Source organism: Littorina saxatilis, linkage group LG6, assembly GCF_037325665.1.
Source record: "Littorina saxatilis isolate snail1 linkage group LG6, US_GU_Lsax_2.0, whole genome shotgun sequence".
Classification (NCBI taxonomy): Eukaryota; Metazoa; Mollusca; class Gastropoda; order Littorinimorpha; family Littorinidae; genus Littorina; species Littorina saxatilis.
In genome coordinates, this window is record NC_090250.1 from 39,577,555 (window position 1) to 39,599,726 (window position 22,172).

Below are 22,172 nucleotides of genomic sequence, written 5' to 3' on the forward strand. Positions count from 1 at the left end.
GATAGGATGCGTATAGCCTTCACGGATGATGCGAACAACTTGCTCAGTAGCAGTTGCAGAAAAGAACTGTTCACGTGTTTTGAACACAGCTGTGCTGTATAAGAAAGAAGTACAGAAGACAAAGAATCAAAACAAGTCGCGTAAGGCGAAAATACAATATTTAGTCAAGTAGCTGTCGAACTCACAGAATGAAACTGAACGCAATGCAACGCAGCAAGACCGTATACTCGTGGTCCACCGCTCACGGCATAGGCAGTGAAATTGACAAGAAGAGCGGGGTAGTGGTTACGCTATGCTGCATAGCACGCTTTTCTGTACCTCTCTTCGTTTTAACTTTCTGAGCGTGTTTTTAATCCAAACATATCATATCTATATATTTTTGGAATCAGGAACCGACAAGGAATAAGATGAAAGTGTTTTTAAATTGATTTCGAAAAAAAAATTGTTATAATAATTTTTATATATTTAATTTTCAGAGCTTGTTTTTAATCCGAATATAACATATTTATATGTTTTTGGAATCAGCAAATGATGGAGAATAAGATAAACGTAAATTTGGATCGTTTTATAAATTTTTATTTTTTTTTACAATTTTCAGATTTTTAATGACCAAAGTCATTAATTAATTTTTAAGCCACCAAGCTGAAATGCAATACCGAACCCCGGGCTTCGTCGAAGAGTACTTGACCAAAATTTCAACCAATTTGGTTGAAAAATGAGGGCGTGACAGTGCCGCCTCAACTTTCACGAAAAGCCGGATATGACGTCATCAAAGACATTTATCAAAAAAATGAAAAAAACGTTCGGGGATTTCATACCCAGGAACTCTCATGTCAAATTTCATAAAGATCGGTCCAGTAGTTTAGTCTGAATCGCTCTACACACACACACACACACACACACACACACACACACACACACGCACATACACCACGACCCTCGTTTCGATTCCCCCTCGATGTTAAAATATTTAGTCAAAACTTGACTAAATATAATGGCAGAAGAATGCAGACATGACGTCATATAATTAAACAAGAAGGGCAAAGCCCATACGACTCACATGCTTTACACATTTTTCCTTCCAAAATACATGTGACCTTGACCCAAGGTCAAGGTCATCCAAGGTCATGCAACACAAAGCTGTTAATTCAAGACATAGGAAGTACAATGGTGCTTATTGGCTCTTTCTACCATGAGATATGGTCACTTTTAGTGGTTCACTACCTTATTTTGGTCACATTTCATAAGGGTCAAAGTGACCTTGACCTTGATCATATGTGACCAAATGTGTCTCATGATGAAAGCATAACATGTGCCCCACATAATTTTTAAGTTTGAAACAGTTATCTTCCATAGTTCAGGGTCAAGGTCACTTCAAAATATGTATACAATCCAACTTTGAAGAGCTCCTGTGACCTTGACCTTGAAGCAAGGTAAACCAAACTGGTATCAAAAGATGGGGCTTACTTTGCCCTATATATCATATATAGGTGAGGTATTCAATCTCAAAAACTTCAGAGAAAATGGGAAAAATGTGAAAAATAGCTGTTTCATATGGCCACTAGTTCCCAATTCCAGTGGGGGAGCTTGTTTATTTTATCTTGTCAGCGAGCCGCGCGGTAATAAATTCCAGCCGCGTAAACATTGCAGCCAAGGCAAGAAGAAGGGGGAAACTCGGGGACTTTTTCTACATTTATGAAGGGTTAGGGGGAAGCAGACGACAAAATGTACGCCATCTTGTTATTCAGTTGCCAGGTTGGAAACCTAAAAGTTTGGACTCGATTTGCTTGTTATTTCATTATATTGATATGTACAATTATTCATATTGCAAAATATAACATACTACAATCCCTTCAAGCTAAAAATGTAGTGTAAAACCGAAGGAACTTGTACTACAGCACTACAAACACAAATTCAGTATAGTTAGAGAGTATTTTACCTGCGTTTGGATTATGATGTTGTTGTTGCAACATTTAAAGCGTGTTCGATGTTTCTGACGGAATCATTAGCGTTTGAAAACAAAAAAGCCTCGGTTTACCAAACCTTTGAGAAAAATGGCTTAGAAAACGAGGATAGTGTATTTTTTGCAAATTTACTGAGACTATTTCTTTACGACAACGACCGGTATCGGACATTCGCTTTGAGGCAAACAAATTCACTCGTTGCCGCCAACTTCATGCATGGCTTTCCACCCTCCTCAGCCAAGCTGGTGTGCATAGGCACACGCAACACACACCACTTCGTAACACACTTCGCGGCTGTATAAAAGTGCATATATTTGCCTGGAGATAATGAATTACCAAACATCACAAAAAACAAGTTTAGAAACGCTGCTAGCATGAGCAGGTTCTAGAGGGTTAACAGTTTTAAGTTCTGCAGTAGTAAGTCGCCAAACAAAGAGTTTTAAGCTGGGGGGGGGGGGGGGATGTTACACGTTACACTGGTACGAAACCTGTGAGTGTATGAGTAAAGACGAGCGCACAGACAACATAATATTAATTAATTCGATTTTATTTCAATTAAAAAAAAGTCTTAAGATCAGGGGCCTGTTAGATTTTAACCCATCTTGTTTCTGCCAAGGCCCAGTGTAACATAAACGCAGCGCGCCGACGGTCGGTGGGGGGGGGGGGGGGGGGGGGGGGTGGGGGCTTGCCGCTATCGGGTTGTCCAAGACGCATGCCGCGAAAAGATTCCAGGCCCCGATAAGAGTAACAGACCACTTTGTTTATAATAGTGAATTTGGCTCCTCAAGAAGAAGTTATCGCCATATGTTTTAGGCAACATTTATGGCCCCTGCGACCTTGACCTTGAAGCAAGGTCAAGATGCTATGTATGTTTTTTGGGGCCTTGTCATCATACACCATCTTGCCAAATTTGGTACTGATAGACTGAATAGTGTCCAAGAAATATCCAACGTTAAAGTTTTCCGGACGTCCGGACGGACGGACGGACGGACGGACGGACGACTCGGGTGAGTACATAGACTCACTTTTGCTTCGCATGTGAGTCAAAAAAAAGACGTCAGATGGAGGTAACACTGGGTTTTTCACGATCTGGCATTTGCTGTGAGGAATCAGACAGTTGGAATGCTACGAAATAGAGCTGTGGGGATGGACATCGCCAAGTTTTTAAGTCTGTAAGAAAATTCTGGGTGTATATTTCTGTAATCATTACATGCGTGCGTCAAAAGTGAGAGAGAATTGGGAAGAGAGAGTGAATGTTGCGAAAAGACTCATCTGCGTGTGGGATCCGGGAGAAAAGGAATTTGAGCATTATTGGTAAAGTCTGTGTATTTAAAACGTTTATTCTGCCACATTTTGTCTATATAATGCAGGCGCTGATTGTACCAGACGACGTTCTAACTGAAATTAATAGGTTAATGTTTCGCTTCGTGTGGCGCAAAAAAGACTGCAACAGGAAGGCATTTGAAAAGGTGAAAAGAACTGTTTTATGTAACGAAGTTAAGCAAGGTGGATTGAATATGATTGATTTGCGACAGATGCAGTGTTCCTTTTTGTTAAGCTGGGTTGTGAACCAACTCTGTCTAATGAAGACCAGAAATGGTCATGGCTCCCAAAAGCACTGTTTTTCCGTTTTGGGAGTCGCTTTGAATGTTTTTTTGCGAACATTAATAGAAAACCATTTAAAGGATTGGACAGTATTAAATCGGAATTTTGGTCCGCTGTGTTGAAGGCATGGCTTGATAATAATCAAGTCGATAATGGTAATTCTGTATCGGGTTTGTTGTGGAACAACAAAGATATAATTTGTCAAGGTAACCCACTCTTTTTTGCGGATTGGATTAAAAGTGGTATAATGTATGTGAGCGATGTGTGTGAGAATGGACGTTTTGCTACCTATGAAGAAGTGTGTGAAAGAACTGGATACACTGCAAAGAGATTGCTTGAGTACAATGTTGTTCGTACAGCTGTACATCTCCTTTTAAGAAATGTAGCTATAGACGATGTAAATTGTTCAGTCTGTGACATTCCGACCTTTTGTGGAAAAAAGTGAGATCAGTAAAAGAAATTCGAAAGATTCTCGTAGGAAAAAAATACAGCCCACCCTGTTCAGAAGGATTTTGGAGAAGAAAGTTAGAATTTGAAATTGACGAAAAGAATTGGAACTTAGCAGCCACTGTCACTAGTGAAGCTCGATTACGTGTACTGCATTGGAAAATATTGCAAAACATTTATCCAACTAATATTTTATTGTGTAAAATGAAAGTGAAGGCTGATAAAAACTGTACATATTGTGAGGATAAACTTGATGTATTGGAGCATTTTTTCTTTGAATGCCCAACCGTGCTCAGGTTTTGGAAATATATTGAAATGTACATATTAGTAAACATTGGCGAAAGAATTAGGTTGAATGTTACAGATGTGCTTTTTGGTATTAAAAGTAACAGCAAAAATATGAAGAAGATTAATCATATTATTCTAATCGCAAAGATGTGCGTAAGCATTTTTAAAAAAAACGATTCACAATCAACACTGGAAATTATTTTGGGAAATCATGTTGTTTTGAGATTTCGTTAGTCTGACGTTTTATTAATTAGAAACAAATTGTTGATTGTCTCTGATTTAAGATAAAGCATGTAAATGAGAAATTATGTGTACAAACAGAAAACATACAGTTACCATGTTTGTTATCACGTGTTTATTGATCGATTAAAATTTTGGGAAAAAAAAAGTCTGTAAGAGCATCGTCTCGAGGTCATAACGGCCTACTATTCGGAGAACCGTTATCTGTCCGTTATAACACAGAGAGAACGCCTTTTTGGTTGTCCCTTAATTCGTAAACCGTGAACATCAAGCTACGGGAACAGTCACACAAACTCAAAAAGAATAATTATTTGGAGGTCTTCGGATTATTTTTTTATCATGCACACATGTATACAAACACACGTACACGTAGTCACAGACAGACAGATGCATAAACTCACGCGCTTGCACACCAGAACACCGTGCCAAAGACAAATTTCAAAAACAACACACCTAACAGCAGATCTTATATAAAAGAAAAAGATTTCAATCGCTGAGCTTTGTGCAATTAAGTTGAAAGTGAATCATGCCGTCAAAATACGCCATTTTTGAGGGTAGGCGTGGTTACGGACCTGTGACGTCATACCCAAATATTACTCAGATTCCAGAAACACATTTTTGAGCAGAAGAAAGACTGATCTTCAAGTACACGTATATTTCTGACCAAAAAACTGCTGTTTAACATTTGGGCTATACCACTGAAAAAATATCCTTAACTTTTTGTGCTCAGTGTATATATTATGAGTTATTTCTAATATGCTGACTGTTAGCAAATGATAACAGACATGTCGAGAAAAAAATATCAAGCATGAGCCTTTTAGGCGAATGCTGATATCGTATGTGAGACATGTCTGTTATCAATTGCTAACAGTCAGCATTAGAAATAATGGTTTTATTACCGTATAAATCGACCAAAAGAAATTTCGAAGCGACCCCGCGAATTAGACGGAACAGCCGCAATGGGAACTTGAGCGCTCCTACCTGATTATGCCTGTCAGTCAAAGAATTCTCGTGACCTGGGTCAGCCAATCAGAGAAACACACCTGACGTGATGAATATTCACAGGTCAAATGCGTTTGACACACAACAATCTCACAAGATAAACCATGTTGAACATGCGTTTCGGTTGCTTCGCTTTTTCTTGTTGAACAGAGAGAGACAGATTTAGAACCGACTCCAGACAGATGGGAAATGACGTAAAGATACATTTGACGTAAAGCGAGTGACATAATCTCACTTGATTTTTCCAAACTTAGATAATTTAGATTTCAAGTGAGCGGGTCCCATTGCACACTCAGAGGATCACAGGCACTCGTCACGAGGTGGGCGGGGCCTATGTCTTACTTGGATGTCACTTGTGATGGACGGTCGTCTTTCCTTATGGTTTATACAAGGTAGTAATAGTAGTACTAGTCTTGAGGTCGCACAGGCCCCGCCCACTTTGATCCCGACCCGCTCGTGACGAGTGCCTGTGCAGCGGATGGGCGGTGCCTTGCTGTTCCGTAAAGCACCCACCGACAAAACTCGCTTTTCGTTGTTTTGTTTTTTTACATAAAGAGAGTATTATCTGACAGCATTTGAAGTGTCATTCTTTAGAATAGAGACATCCAGATTTGCCTTCGTCAAAAGTTCGTGAGTTCCGATCTTCGCGAGTCAGTTTGTTGAAGTGGTGACGTCACATCCCGTCACGGTCATCACTTTCCAATTTCGGTCGCGAAGTTCTTCGTGCGCGTTCGTCTGTTTTTCGAAACAGTGATGACGAGTACTGTAGTGTTATATATGACGAGTCTTTTTTATCGGAATATTCCAGACATTACAATATATGATATATATTGAACCCCCCCCCCCCCCCCCCCCCCTTACAACTCATTTCGTCCGGCCCTGCTACTCGTCATCAATATATATATAATACAAGATATGCTGGGTACACACGCAACACTGACAATTTTTTTCGATTCATTCCTGTAAAATCTCCCAACTCTAAAACAAATAGGCCTAGTGGAAACAAGTGTCTTGTGCAAGAGAGTCATCAAGGGAGATAATTGGCAGGATATGTCGCCCGTCGACTCAAGTTCTGAGTTTTGTGTGGGTATCCGTGTTCATGCACTAGGCCTCCAAAATGAACAGTTTACAGATGCACAGTCCACAGAAGCGTCGTAAAGATATTAAACTTTAACACTGCGCACATAAAACATATTTTTAACATTATGAAAAGGACTAAAAGTACTCGCGAAGATTGCTGATTGAGGTTCGTCAAACACGCCTTTTTCACCACGCAGATCCCGGTCTTCGGCAAGCAGTGGTGGGCGCGAAAAACCAAGCGCATGCGCATTGAGGCACAAAGTTAAAAATAGAGAGGAAATCCCCACCACCGACGAATGTTCGTCTGACGAAGGAAACAATGAATCTGGATGTCCCTAATAAATCACGCTGATATTGTTGATTTAAATTGTTACTGTGTCTTGTTAATTTATAGCTTGATAAACAAAAAGGGTCCCTGCCTGAACGTTATAACATTTAGAGGGTCACCTAGAATCCGCCCTGATTGGTCAAAAAGCCATATGGGGCACCGAATTGGTAATAAACACTTATCAAGGAATCTGGTTGATATGGAGGTTGTTTTCCCCAAGGTGAAGAAATTGACATTTACCGTCGTGTGTTGAATTTTAGTGAAGTGGCCAATCCATCAGGCATCATAGGGTAAACCCGTTCGTTTTGAAAATGAACCATTGATTTTGTCATTAATCGGTCAGTTGGTCTATTATGTTCTGGTCCCCGCCTAAATCCCTTCGTAGGTCAAAAAGCTCAGTGGTGTATTCTACATTGCTTGATGACACACACACAAACACGTACACTACACTAATCCAGGTAATTGATAACATCTTTTATTTCTTCATCTAGAGTGTCAGGCATCTAATTAAGCTGTAAATAAATTAACTATCACAGACAGCCGTTATAAATGTAAACAAAGATTTATATCACAGAAATGCATAGCCCTGTCTCCATAACAACTTTTCTAATCAAAGCTATAATTAGTTACTTTACATAAAGGAGCATACATCATCTGTATTTGTGTGTACGAAACCGACAAGTATCAGCATCATATCCACAAAGACACAAAGCATTAAACTGTGTTGCCAAAATAAAACTGTGCAAAATTTAGAACAGGTGGAAGAACCCACTTACCGTACTTTCCGGGTGACAAGGCGCTTCGTTATACAAGACGCACCCCCTTCTTTTAAAATAAAATTGTAATCCAGTCACCCATTGGACGCAGGGGGCCGATAGGGCGCACCAAAATGACCCAGTTTTTGCCATGAGAGGTGGTTCCCCTGCCATATCTGAGAGAGGAAACACTTCCTGCACCGGGGTCAGTGACCGACTTTAACTGAGTGAAAATATGTGTGCTCTGTGTGTGCGGCCAGATCAAAGGCATTGTGATAGCTGGGTGGCCTTGTTTATAGACACGACCTTCTTCCCAGGGGTCAATGACCCAGTTTTTGTCATGAGAGGTGGTTCCCCTGTCATATCTGAGAGAGGAAACACTTCCTGCACCGGGGTCAGTGACCGAGTTTAACAGAGTGGAAATCTGTGTGTGCGGCCAGATCAAATTTAAAGGCAGGGCAGTACCTAGTAGCTGAAACATGCATTATCACAAGTTGTTTGACTGGTACTCAAGCGGTCTCTTTGATTTTTTTCGTATTTCATACACGGATTAGGCGCTTCGTTATACAAGACGCAGGGGTCGAACTCGAGGAAAAAAGTCGCGCCTTATGACCCGGAAAGTACGGTAGTTCTTTGAAAGACAGAAGTGAAAGCCAAGAAAAAGTGCCATTCGCATCAGAGATCACTTTTATTACATAATAAAGCTAGTTTTTCTGTCTGAGAAGCAATCACAGAAGAATAGGTCCCCCATAGGGCCATGCATAGGCACAAGGAATGATGAAAGATGCCATGGAAGACACTTTTTACATTTATTCAAGGCACCTTTCTAGAAGTGACAGCTGCAACAAAAAACAAACAAAACAAAAAAAATCCAAAGGTTTGGCACAGTTACCAGGAATACATGCATTTAAACAGAAGAGCATGCTCATGCAGTTAGAATATGAGATCAACTGAAAATGCTAGTTCAGCACAAATTAATACTGTAGAAATCCACATGTAACTTCAAGATACAATATAACCATAACTACATTTTTAAAACACAAAATATTTAGCAAATAAATGCAAAACTGCAAATCAAAATTAGTATCACTCTGACACTTGGAAACAAAAGTTGAGTCCTGACACTATAAGAAATTAATGGATCTTTTAGAATGCTTCTGTTTCAGTGATGTTAAGGGTTATGTCAAAGGGCAAAATGGGCAGCTCACAATGTCTTAATTTGTACATTTCTGAATCAGGCCTTATATTTCTCAAGGTCAAAATTACCTAATAGGACCAGGCATGGGAATGGCTGAATAAAAAGTCAGCTGAAAACAGGAGAGGGACCCATAAACAGGGGGGTCCGGGAGTCCTCCCCCGGAATTTTTTTTTTTTAAGATCGAAATCTACGCAATCTGAGGGGTATTTGGGACAAAGTTTAGCATTTAATTTCACATAAATATGCAGGTGTTTTAGCTGCAACTTTAAGTTTTAAAAATTCTGAACAAAGGATTGTGCATACTTTATGACTTTCTTGCAAACATTCACTGACTGCTCTCACTCTCAATCATACTTGTCAAACCCACGAGGAAACATGTGATAGGATCCAGCTCATCTTTAACTTTCTCTTATTCCAGGTATTGAATCAAAAGGAATGAATAATACAATGATAAAAAACAACAAAAAAACACTTTTCGTTAGTAGATGCTCGCTGAAGGTAATGAAACCACGATTGGTGTACACAATTTCTCTGTCACAAAGGGTGCATTTTGCTTGACCGGGCGTGTCGACTTTTCGTATGTGTTCACCGATCCGCTCTTGCTTGTCACCAACTTTAACCTCTTTGGAGACCCAATCCCATTTCCACTGGTTAACCACACCTTTTTCGTCATAATCCTGGCCGCGTCGCACAATATTCGATACTGAAGACATGAAGTTTTCTTTCAAATCGAACACAAGAGACACGTCTTTGTCTCGGACAAGTAAACCACATGCAGCGGATGTTGCGCGAACGTCTGTTTCATATCACGTGGGACAGCCAAGACTACAAAAGCTGAAGTCAACCGTCAGTTCCGGATAGTGGCTTGTGCCATTTGAAGACACCCGACCGTTTGAGAATAAAAACCTCATATACGATTTTTGAGGGATTATTTTTTTTTCCCGCTGAATTTTTTTCCCCCCGCTGAAACTCCTCACGAAAACCGCTGAAATTAGCGGATCCGCGGACCATTCCCATGCCTGTAGGACCTGTGACACGCAAGCCATATTAACACTTGTTAAAAATTCTAAATATGAATTAAGTATTTGCTTTGAAACTAAACTACAGTTAAATTGATTAAGCAGAAGTAAAGAGAGCAGCTACATGTAAACTTTAAATACAAACTATCAACTACCAAATGAACTCTACAACATACCATTGCATTTTTAAAATATAATTCGTCATGCCATCATCTACCATACAACAAAAAGAAGAACAAAGTTGCGAATGTTCTAGCCCAAGAACTCAGGTCACTTCAAATCTGTAATTGATACAAAATCTGCAAGAGCAAAGGCCTGTTCATTTTTATCTACTGAAAGCTCTATGGCTATCAAGAACCTTAATACAGATACATGTATGTGAATTATGTAAGTCAAAAGAAAAGAGAAAGAGACATTTCACAGTTTAAAAGCAAATGAATTTTAAAAACATTACATTAACTACCCATATATTCAGACAGCTATATATGTGCTAACCAACACATTGTTCACACCAAAACCAAGTAGCATCAACATTGTATGTGGGCTATGTATGACCCGAGAGAAGTCGGCAGAATTTGTAAATCACATGGCATCATTTTTAAACAAAATGTTGCATGCTGCATGTGATCATGGCTTAATTTGTGGAGCCTGCAATCTGACGTACTTCTACATATATATAACATAAGCTTCTTGCATAATATAACATCTTATGTCTGTAACTCAAACAGAAAGTCGTTTGGCACGTTTATGCAATTATCAACAAGAGCAACTAAAACAGGCACTTGTGGAATCGCCATTAACCCATTCCAACTTCCTGTGCCAAAACGGATATCATACTTTTCCAGAAGAACCAGAATCCACGCTCTTCTAGAAGATACACATAAGCATCCCAATCAAACTCTCCCAGAAAATGCACAGAAACATCACCATTCCTCCTTTATCTGTTCGCTGGTTGTACTCAGGTGTTCAGAAAGCCTTTCCACCATCTCCACTTTTTGTCACCATGCATGCATTCACCAGGGTTTAGCCTGGGAGAAAAAGGCAATGGGACATTTGTCCCCCTCAACCAAATTCCGATGGGACATAGTCGAAGGCAAGAAGCAGGCCTTTGGAATGAGCAATTTTCAGATCCTATCTTCTTTCTCCACCACTATTCACTCTGCTCTCTTCAATTTGGTCATCACACATTCTCTTCAGTCAGCATGTGGCACTGTTAGTTCTTTTTCTCGTGCTCATTAAGTGAGACTCTTCTCAACTTTTTCAGACGTTTCTTTTCCTCTTCCTCCTCCTCCTCCTCCTCATCATCTTTGGGGTGGGGCAGACCCAGCCTCTCTCTCAGTGCAGCTGCCTCTTCATCCTTGCGAGCACGCTCAGCCGCTCGCTCCCTTTCTCGCTGCTCGCGTTTGACGCTGATGACCAGGTTAGCGCACACCTCCAGGGGAGCCTCTTCTACGAATTCACTGCCTGTTGACACAGGGAAAATACAAGCATGATTAAAAAGTGTATCCTGCAAATGTGAGAAAACAAAAAATATCTTTACTCAGCAAGACAAGGACAGCATAACTCTGGTGTCAAATGTTTTGCTGTATTAGTCTTGGTGAGTAAAGATGTCTTTAGTTCTTTTGACAGTGATTGTTTCACCAACAGTCGACTCATTGTGTTTTTGATACTACATGATAGGCTGTCTGTGACATATTAAAATACAGGTCTCATGGGACGGAAATTGATTGTTCATGTTACACAGATGGTTGTTATAGACAGGGAAAATGTTTGACCCTGTTGGGGATCCTTCGGGGTGGTTATGTTAGAGACACAGGTGGTTTGTACTCATTTGAATGTTCAGGACACTATGCTGGCTATTCTAGATTTCAGGTAAAGTTCAAAGAAACAAGACATCTTAATACCTGTTCCCCCAAGACAGCCATTCACTATTCACAATGTAGCTCCTTAAATGTTCAATAGCAAAAACATCTCAACCAAACAGTGAAAAAAGAGAGAAAGAATCAAGCCTCTGACATACACAGCAAAACACAAAATTACAAACAAACATTAACCTGACTAGTCCCCAGTCACACAGATAACATGTGAAAGGTTAACAATCCTCTGCCATCAGCTGAATGGCAACATGAAAAGACAAATCAATCAATACGAGGCTTATATCGCGCGTATTCCGTGGGTACAGTTCTAAGCACAGGGATTTATTTTTTTATTTTTCAAAAATGTTATGCAATTTATATCGCGCACATATTCAAGGCGCAGGGATTTATTTATGCCGTATGAGATGGAATTTTTTTACACAATACATCCCGCATTCACATCGGCCAGCAGATCGCAGCCATTTCGGCGCATATCCTACTTTTCGCGGCCTATTATTCCAAGTCACACGGGTATTTTGGTGGACATTTTTATCTATGCCTATACAATTTAGCCAGGAAAGACCCTTTTGTCAATCGTGGGATCTTTAACGTGCACACCCCAATGTAGTGAACACGAAGGGACCTCGGTTTTTCGTCTCATCCGAAAGACTAGCACTTGAACCCACCACCTAGGTTAGGAAAGGGGGGAGAAAATTGCTTACGCCCTGACCCAGGGTCAAACTCGCAACCTCTCACTTCCGAGGCAAGTGCGTTTACCACTCGGCCACCCAAGATTCTATGAAGCCTTGGACTACACAGTCCGAATGATATCCGTCGTTTACGACCCATACCGTTTCTTAAGAAGAATGCCCCGCTTACCAATCAATCTCAGTGCCATGCCAGCCGGACTTACCAATCAACCTAAGGGCCAAGCCAGCCCCACTTACTAATCAATCTCCATGCCATGCCAGCCGGACTTACCAATCAATCTCAATGACATGCCAGTCCCACTTACCAATCAATCTCCTTGCTATGCCTACCCCACTTACCAATCAATCTCCTTGCCAGGCCAGCCCCACTTACCAATCAATCTCCTTGCCAGGCCAGCCCCACTTACCAATCAATCTCTTTGCCATGCCAGCCCCACTCACCCATCAATCTCAGTGCCCTGCCAGCCCCACTTACCAATCAATCTCCTTGCCAGGCCAGCCCCACTTACCAATCAATCTCACTGCCAAGCCAGCCCCACTTACCAATCAATCTCAGTGCCATGTCAGTCCCACTTACCAATCAATCTCACTGCCAAGCCAGCCCCACTTACCAATCAATCTCCTTGCCATGCCAGCCCCACTTACCAATCAATCTTCTTGCCATGCCAGCCCCACTTACCAATCAATCTCCTGGCCTCCACGCCGTCGATGATGGGGTTCATCCAGGTGGACTGCCGTGTGTTCTCCAGGCCGGCAGCCCGCGGTGTGTAGATGTAAAACACCACGTCCAGGATCTCCTGACGCTTCAGGCCACTGCTCTTACGACTCAGCGTCTCACCTGTCAAAAATAAGACGACAAAGGTTGTAATATATCATTAATCTAACTGCCAGTTGTATATTCCCACACCCCGCCCACCACCACCATGCAACCCAACTGTTTCTGATACACCCACACACAGACAAAGCCAAACAAACAAAAATATCTATTGAAATCACAATAATCAATTAAGGCACCCAGAGGAGAAGAAACAGAAGAAGAAGAAACAAACAAATGTAATACCTTTGAGGGCAATTTTCATGGCTTCTTCGATCTCTGTCTTGGAGGGGTAAAGATCGCACTCCTTGAAGAAGGAATCGGTGTCTCCATGCTCCAGCTCCCCACCAAACGCCTTCTTGTCAAACACACTCTCATAGCCTGAAATGGAGAAAAGAAAATGTACATCAGCTGTATTGTGCAACCTGGACCCTTTTAAGACCTCCAGAAATCTGAGAAAATCAGGTCTTAAAAATGGGGTAGTCTTAACATGGCGGTACATTTACAGACCTTTTTGAACAGAAGATCTGAAAAAAGAATTCGGTCTTAAAAGGAAGATGGGTGTGGGACTCAGCTGTGAAATAACACAAAATATATGCCGAGAGTGCAATTCTTCACTTACGTTTTCTGGTGTCGATGTAATCGTTCATGTCTTTGGTGGTGAATGGGGCCTGGGGCTGTTCCACCCCGTGCTGTCGCTGTATTCTGATCAGCATCGACTTGTAGTCTTTCACCATCTTGGGGAACGTTGACCCGTACCATGCCGCCTAGAACACACACAGTCCCGCATGATCAATTTGAAACTGCAAAAAGTTTAGTGTGAGTAATGATACTGTACGTCAACACTTCATGCTTCAACATTTTCTTACATGTGCAGCAATGAGGAACGGTTTGATTTGTGTCTTCAAAGATGTGCACACAGATGTATGTGATAGTAAACACACACACACACACACACACACACACACACACACACACACACACACACACACACACACACACACACACACACACACAAATGAGCGACTTATATGAGGTATCTTCACAAATAACCCCTTATTGTTGTCTCCTACATTTTAATATATTGCATGGCATCCTACTTCATATCCCATCATGCATGGTGCCTTGTACCTTTCTGTGGAGTTTGTCAAAGCGTCGCCTGACAAGCCAGCCACGGATGTGTCTCTGTATGGTGGTGGCAGCCATGTTCAGCTCCTTCTTGGTGGGTCCCGTCTTCTTGGGGTGGTAGATTCTGCAACAAAATGTAACTGGCTTTCATAGCTTAACTCATTGTCTCCCAGGTACGGATATATCCGTACCCACTCATACGGCTCTATCTGACCAGGTACGGATATATCCGCTCAGACTGTTAGCTTCAGTCGCTTCCTGTAACGTCCATCTAACGCCTGCATTCCAGCGTGTTGATACACAGTTACTACAATTCTGAGTGACCTGCTGCAGCACAGCTGGTCTCGGCAAAAAGAAAACTTGGTCAACATAGGTAGGGTAGAAAGTGTTAATTCAGCACTTTCTTCACATTAGGATTTTGGATAGCACGAAATTTTGAAAATGTTACACAGATCCCTATAATACCAACAAAGCTCTGCATAATCACCTTGATGTATCGGTGACAATCTCATATATCTTTTACTTGAAGCTTTCTCTCGGGTGGTGAATCATTCAACTCTCCTATGCTAGTCATGGCTACTAGAACTGGCAGGATCGATCAGCGTACACACAAAGTTGGAACATTCTATTTGGAATCGTACAATCATTAAAAAATATTCTCAGGTGACACTCACCAGGTACACATTTGCAATGCCAGAAAGACTAAGATTCAGGACACAATACATAATACAGATATGGCACTTACTCGTAGATGTTGACATGAGGCCCGATGACTGAAAGCTTGGACTGTGCACTGTGGAAATTGTCTGACAACCTGCAATAATTACAAACAAGAACATTTTGACTTACTTATAAAACAAGGCTAAACAAAACTTGATTCCAACATTTTCATCTGGAGGACACAGAACAATGGTGCACAGACAGGCAAAATGTCTGTGCAAAACACAAAATGCAATGGTGAACAGACAGTCGGACAGACGGAGGAGTAAAATGGCCACCTACTCTTCAGCTCTCTCCTCCACTTTGTCGTAGCGTTGTTGTTCCCTGGTGGTGAGGGTGGCACGGTAGTTGTTTCCCCATTCCATCATCTCGGGGTTAGGTGGCCGTCTCTCTATGGCTTCTTTCCGACCCAGGTGACTCCGGTAAGCTCTGTCCGTTATGTCAAAGTATAAATCATCCTTTCTACGACATACGCGTCCAACATATTTAAGTTTGTTTTTAACGTACACTGCTTCAAATGTTTAAGATAACATTCTAAATGACTTCAAGCTCAAGCTTTGAAAGACTCATTGTCAAAAGGCACAAATACAGTTACCCTTTCATAAAACAGGGCCTAGCATTGGAAAAAGTAAGTTGGGAGTATAAAAACTAAAAAATCCTTGAAAATCGGGAATACACGATTAATTCCTTCTTAACAAGACTAAACAAATAAACATATAAAAAACTGTTGGCGTATATACACTGTTTTGCGTACAACGCTAGGCCTTGATAAAAAAATAAAAAAAGAACAAAATAAAAAAAACAAAATAACACCTCTGTATTCCCACAGCAGCCTTCTGTTTGTCCTCCATGTTTTGCCTCTCTGTACTCATCAGCTTTTTGTAAACATTCCTTGCTACATAGCCACGGAATATCCTGCAACAGATGAAGAAACTTCATAATATGGCGATGCCTGTCCCTCAAAATCAGGCCATTCATAAAACGTTTAAAAAGTTTCTCCCACAGTCATATGCAATCCCATTTGTACCTCTTCATCCCCCCCCCACACCCTTTGCACAGCATGAGCCAAAATAGAGGAACACATTATAAACCTAATGGCGGAGTCACACCAAGACGACGCACGGCCAGCGCACTGAAAATATCGCGAAAAATTGCGATTTTGGACAGTGCGCTGGGTGTGCGTCAAAATGCGTTACTCGTTCGTCGAGCGCGCTAAACCAACGCGCTAAACCAACGCTTCGCATTCGTTGTCATTCGCTGTGTGCGTTGGGATTTTTGGAGCATGCACAAAAATGTGCTTCTACAAAACCGTGGTCACACAACGACGCACTGATCATTATTTTCGATTTTTGATTCATTTTCAGTGCGCTGGCCATACATTGTCTTGGTGTGACTCCGCCATTACGCTCACTTCTTTAAGAACACAGAACATAAATATGCCTGGCACACTATACTATACAGCTCAGCATAAATCAACGTATGCACAATCCCACAAAGCTGGTATAAAGCTAGCTAAATATATATCCATTGAAGTGCCAGCTGGGTGAAAAAGATACATGTACCCATTAGTGTGTGTGTGTGTGTGTGTGTGTGTGTGTGTGTGTGTGTGTGTGTGTGTGTGTGTGTGTGTGTGTGTGTGTGTGTGTGTGTGCGGAAAGAGAGAGCCAGACAACCTGACAAAGAGAGTGCACGAAAGAAAGAATGCGCGCAAAACAAAATGACGTAATATCAATCATAACAATAACACAGTACATCACGTGCCATCGTTCCTAACTTATCCTTACCATCCTGATGAAGTCAGTGATTGTCTGACGCAAATTTGATGAAGAATTTACAGAAACTGGTTGCTGTTGTTTTCTTTTTGTTTTCATGTACCCATTAGTGGTGAATTGTTAAATGCAGAAAAAATGACAAGAAAGGGCAAGCATACCTTTGGATGTCAACAGCTGCAGCAGCCTCTTTCTGTTTCTGCACAGCTTCTGCTACCTCGTTCTGGCACAGAAAGTTATTAGTCTTACTTCAATTACATACAAGAAAAGAAAACAAATACATTTCATACAAGACAAGAAAGAAGAAGGAGACAGCAGCCAACAAAAATAAATCCCAAAATTAATAAAATACAAAAGGGGTGAATTAAGTACACTGATCTAACTGCCCCCCCCCACCCCCCCCTTCAGACTTCCCCAAATCTGAGAAAATTATGTCTGAGAGAGGAGGTAGTCTTACAATGGAAGTTATCTTCAAAAGGATATGAGCAGAAAATAAGGTGTGGAGGGAGAAGGGGTGGAGAAGGGTGGGGGTGGGTGTGGTCTTCAACACTGGGATCTTAAAAAGTGTTTCCATGATTGTACAACAGTTAATCGTTAAAACACAAAGCGCTCTACACTCACCGGATCAGGGACATGTGCCACCTGTGCGATGGGGCGGCCGATGCGCGCCAGGTTTCTGGTGCTTGGGGTATTGGGCTCAGAATTGTTGCGAGAACTGCGCTGTGAACTGTGTAAGGAGGCGTTCCTGGAACTGTACAGGGAACCATGCACCGACGCGTTTCTGGAACTGTGCAGGGAACCGTTCCTTGAACTCTGTTGTGAAGAAGTCACCTGCCTCAGAAAACCCAGACTCTCAGACCTCTGAAAACCACTGGCGAAAGTGGCCGGAGCCGTCATGGGTTTGGGAGGTGCCTGAAGAGGGGACTGTGGGCGGTGGAGGGGGGTGAGGGGAACGGCAGAAGTCCCATAGAAGTGGACGGTCTTTTCCATCTCTGACATGTCTTTGGTTTCATCGATGATGTGAAGGTTGGGTTCTGGAAACAGAGTCTGCTCTGCCGGCTGCTTCAGGATGGAGTGAGGAGCTTCTGTACAACACAAAACACTTTCACTCAGTGAGGGAAAGATAGTGTCTGCATGTCTCATAGTCATAAATAAATAAATAGGTAAATAAGTAGATAAATGTCCTAGTAATTCACAACAGGTATATTTTGGTAAAATGAATAGACAAAGGGACAACAAATAGCGTCCTAGCTCTCATGGGGGGTACTCTGCTGTCATCAGACAGCCTCATATCGCAGGTATCACTGTATCACAAATTTGAATGTTATTAACCTCTTCACTGCCACAGTATAAGAGCATTTTGGTATTGCTGTGTGCCAGGGCAAAATTTCGCTTTCTTCGGTAGGTTCACTAATCTGTTCACTGCTCGATCATTTATTGAGATATCTCTTAGATCTTTGGCATGTGTTTTGCTTATACCCTTGGCTAGTATAGGATGACATGATCATTGGACTTTGTTTGTGATTGTTATAGTAAAAATTGATATAATGACCATTTTCGTCAAAAATTACAGTTTCCGGACTTACACACACACAGTGACACACATTGCAGCACGTAAAACCACACAAAACACTGCTAAAACTGGTGTCAAACATCAGGTACTCACATTACAGCCCATAAAAGTATTCTTCTGTGTGGTAATCCATAAATCACTTCTTGTAGAGCTTCCAGAACACTGTATCGCTTGAAAACAGGTCTACGAGTTGAGGTCCGACTTTCGGCAGCCATTGTGAATGGCGAGAATGCTAACACAGTTTTCAACACGTGGTAGAACGTGGTAGCAACTTTAGTAACTTATCCGAACGGTCTATGGGAAAGAACTGTGTTTAGAACCCCTACAAGTACTTGGACAGTGGTTACCTCCCATTTAGTTTTCAGAAATGTCCTGAAATGTTGGTGACACAAATCCCACGTATGAGATACGGTTATGGGCGTACGACAAACCAAAAATGACCACGTATTACATACGGGGTGGGCAGTGAAGGGGTTGAGAAACCTGCCATATACACTTTATTACAATTGTGAATATTATCAAGAAATCTGCCATACTCTGTATCACAAATGTGAATGTAATATCAAGAAACATGCCACTCAGGCAGCCTCATTATGCCTTCAGAGGTTACAATTCCTACCTTGACTGGCGCTGAGGTCAGTGTAGAGAGTTGGCAGACTGTGCTGTCGTGAGAGGGGCATGCTGAGACGGCAGACTTGTAGCGTTCCAACCAGGGACTCTGGGGAGAAGGCTGTCGACACCTCTCTGAAGGCATCCCCGCTGCTACGCAGGTCCGTGACTATAATGTAGCACAGATAGGTGAATAAGGCAATGAAGTATAAGGACTCTCTGCTGCTATGCAGGTCCGTGATTACAATGTAGGTTAGACAACAAAGTAAGGCCTCCTTGCTGCTATGCAGGTCCTTGACTATTACGTAACACAGGCAGATGAATTAGACAACCAGTAAGGACTACCTTCTGCTACACAGGTCCTTGACTATAACGTAACACAGGCATGTGAATGAGACAATGAAATAAGGACTTCCTGTTGCAATGCAGGTCCTACAAAGTAACACAGGCAATGAAGTGGAGCCAAGGAGGTGGGGTGGGGTGTGGGTGATGAAGATCAACAGAGGGATAGTATATCTGTGTGTGTGTGTGTGTGTGTGTGTGTGTAAGTGTGTGCATGTGCGTGTGTGTGTGCGTGCGTGTGTGTGTGTGTGTGTGTGTGTGAGTGTGTGTGTGAGTGTGTGTATGTGTGTGTGTGTGTGCATGTGTGTGTGTGTGCGTGTGTGTGCGTGTTTGTGTGTGTGTTTGTGTGTGTGTGTGTGTGTGTGTGTATGTGTATGTATGTGCGTGCGTGAGTGCATGCGTGCGTGCGTGCGTGCGTGTGTGTGCGTGCATGCAATGTATGCAATTGCGTGTGTGTCATGTACGTACGTGTGTGTGAGTGTTTGTGTGTGCATGTGCCTGTGTTAGTACATGCTTGCATGCACAAATGCTTTGTTGCAAGCATGCGACAGACAGTGTCAGTGGTCTCATTAATCCATGTAAGCTGCAAGCTCAATAAAAGAAAAATACTCCCATAACTTTTTCATTTCTCAATTGTAACTTTTTCATATAATACTTGTTTGTTGCTCAGTGGTGATTCTTTTCCTTGTATCACAAAATTTTGTTGCTTCAAACTTTAATAACAGAAACAAAAACTATGTGCGTTAACAAAATATAGAAAGCTGTATGAATAGACTATTAAACTGTAGCAATCACATCTTAACTTTGAACTGTTCATAAAAAGCATATTTTCCCCAAACTTATTCAGAAACAGCAGTTATTTTGAACAAAATATCAGGGATGAATCACTCTGTCTGCAAAAAGAGTACTCACTGGTGTACTAGCTCTGTTCTTGCATGATGAAAGCTATGATTCTCAGTTCCATTTGCTATTCACAACACCTCACACAATACAGTTCACAAAAGCCAGGCGATATCCTGCTGCTTGGGATACAATCAGCAACTATCTTTAACCCACATTTTATCAAACTATTTCACCCTGCATACATCACATACACTAAAGCCTAGCGCTTGCTAAACACAGTCTAAACATCTCAAAACAAACCATATCCATAGTTAAGACATAAGGCAATTCAAAGCTGACCTCCTCAAAGATGATTAGAGCAACAGTTATGAGAAAAACAAGTTACTCAGGGAGCAGAGGAATTAAGACTTTAACCATTTTGCAAAGTTCCATAAAAGAGACCCTCATCTCCAAAAGAACAGTTATTCATGAGTTCTCCAAGTTAAAAAGAGAAGCAAGCACACACAGTTGGAAGTCGTATCACTCATCATTAACAGAAGCATCACAACATCACATTATTCCAAGTCTCCCTTTTTTTTCAAAGACATATACTCCTTGAACGACAGCAGTTTAACAAAACCATTCCATGTTAGACTCACACAGAATATATCAAAGACGACACGCCGTCCGCAAAGATACAAAAAGGCATCTAACTTTAGCATCCAAGGGTGGTATGCATGAGAAAGTGCCCAACTAGGTGGGACCCAAACGGTCAGTCGGGTTGGTTGACATCACAAACAAATCTCAACTTGAACCAATCGGACAAAGTGCTTGGTTCTCATTCAGTTGAGTACTTTATGTTATGCACACGTGCACTGTCCCAGGTTTGTACGGAGACTGAGAATATAATTCAGACACTAAACAATTAACCAATTTGCACCATTAATTATAGCGTACAGAGATAACATCAAATTACGGCAAGAGTACAGGCGATACAAGGCAACTCCACACATCAACTTACTCTTCCTTCGTATGGGAAAACCAGCTATTTTAAATGAAAGTTCAAAAGACATGATCTTACACATACAAAAAACAGTTATGATTGGTATCATAGAACACAAATTTACCCCAGACATCTACTACAAGTTTAACCCCACCCTCGTCCCACACTCTTCAAACACATACAAAGTTTGCGAGCTCGTCCTGTGGAACGCTCCTTTCAAGATCGAGCCCCCAATAAAGAAAACTTGCCCCTTTCACAACCCTGCTTTCTGAGATTTTTTTGGTTCATAATGTTTGTATGTTTGCCACCATTTTAAGACTCACTCCTTTTTAGAGCTAAATTTTGGTGGTCTAAAAATGGTTCCATTATATGCAGAACAGTGCCTGATCATAAAAGGTATTGGTGACTTAAAACACACAATATATGTTTCCTTTCCCGACTACCCTATTCTTTTTCTTTTGTAATTTGCTAACATGTGTTAAACCTTCCTTCATACTACATTTACCTTCTTTCTTCCCCCCTCCTCCCCCCCCCCCCCCCCCCCCTTTCACAAGCAAAGTGAAAGTCTGCATGCTTGTACAAATACAGTAGCGAATGAGGAAGAAGAAGAGGGCGGGGATGTAGCTCAGTCGGTAGCGCGCTGGATTTGTATCCAGTTGGCCGCTGTCAGCGTGAGTTCGTCCCCACGTTCGGCGAGAGATTTATTTCTCAGAGTCAACTTTGTGTGCAGACTCTCCTCAGTGTCCGAACACCCCCGTGTGTACACGCAAGCACAAGACCAAGTGCGCACGAAAAAGATCCTGTAATCCATGTCAGAGTTCGGTGGGTTATAGAAACACGAAAATAGCCAGCATGCTTCCTCCAAAAACGGCGTATGGCTGCCTAAATGGCGGGGTAAAA

General features: G+C 41.7%; 1 protein-coding gene across 2 annotated transcripts in view; it reads right to left on the reverse strand.

Annotated features, from left to right (window-relative positions):
- Positions 1 to 7,412: 7,412 nt before the first annotated feature.
- The window catches only part of LOC138969193 (uncharacterized), a 59,705-nt gene continuing 44,945 nt past the window's right edge, over positions 7,413 to 22,172 (reverse strand). The window contains exons 23-35 of one of the 2 annotated variants that reach the window (XM_070341927.1): positions 21,291 to 21,314; positions 19,116 to 19,274; positions 17,545 to 18,008; positions 17,085 to 17,146; positions 15,968 to 16,069; positions 15,437 to 15,583; positions 15,180 to 15,248; positions 14,438 to 14,558; positions 13,929 to 14,073; positions 13,553 to 13,687; positions 13,172 to 13,330; positions 8,334 to 11,390; positions 7,413 to 7,725 (exon numbers count right to left, since the gene is read on the reverse strand). In XM_070341927.1, the coding sequence (XP_070198028.1) occupies positions 11,140 to 11,390; positions 13,172 to 13,330; positions 13,553 to 13,687; positions 13,929 to 14,073; positions 14,438 to 14,558; positions 15,180 to 15,248; positions 15,437 to 15,583; positions 15,968 to 16,069; positions 17,085 to 17,146; positions 17,545 to 18,008; positions 19,116 to 19,274; positions 21,291 to 21,314 (1,838 nt within the window). In that variant the 3' untranslated portion in view covers positions 7,413 to 7,725; positions 8,334 to 11,139. The remainder of the gene's footprint in view (positions 7,726 to 8,333; positions 11,391 to 13,171; positions 13,331 to 13,552; positions 13,688 to 13,928; positions 14,074 to 14,437; positions 14,559 to 15,179; positions 15,249 to 15,436; positions 15,584 to 15,967; positions 16,070 to 17,084; positions 17,147 to 17,544; positions 18,009 to 19,115; positions 19,275 to 21,290; positions 21,315 to 22,172) is intronic. The other variant, XM_070341928.1, reaches the window with a different exon arrangement.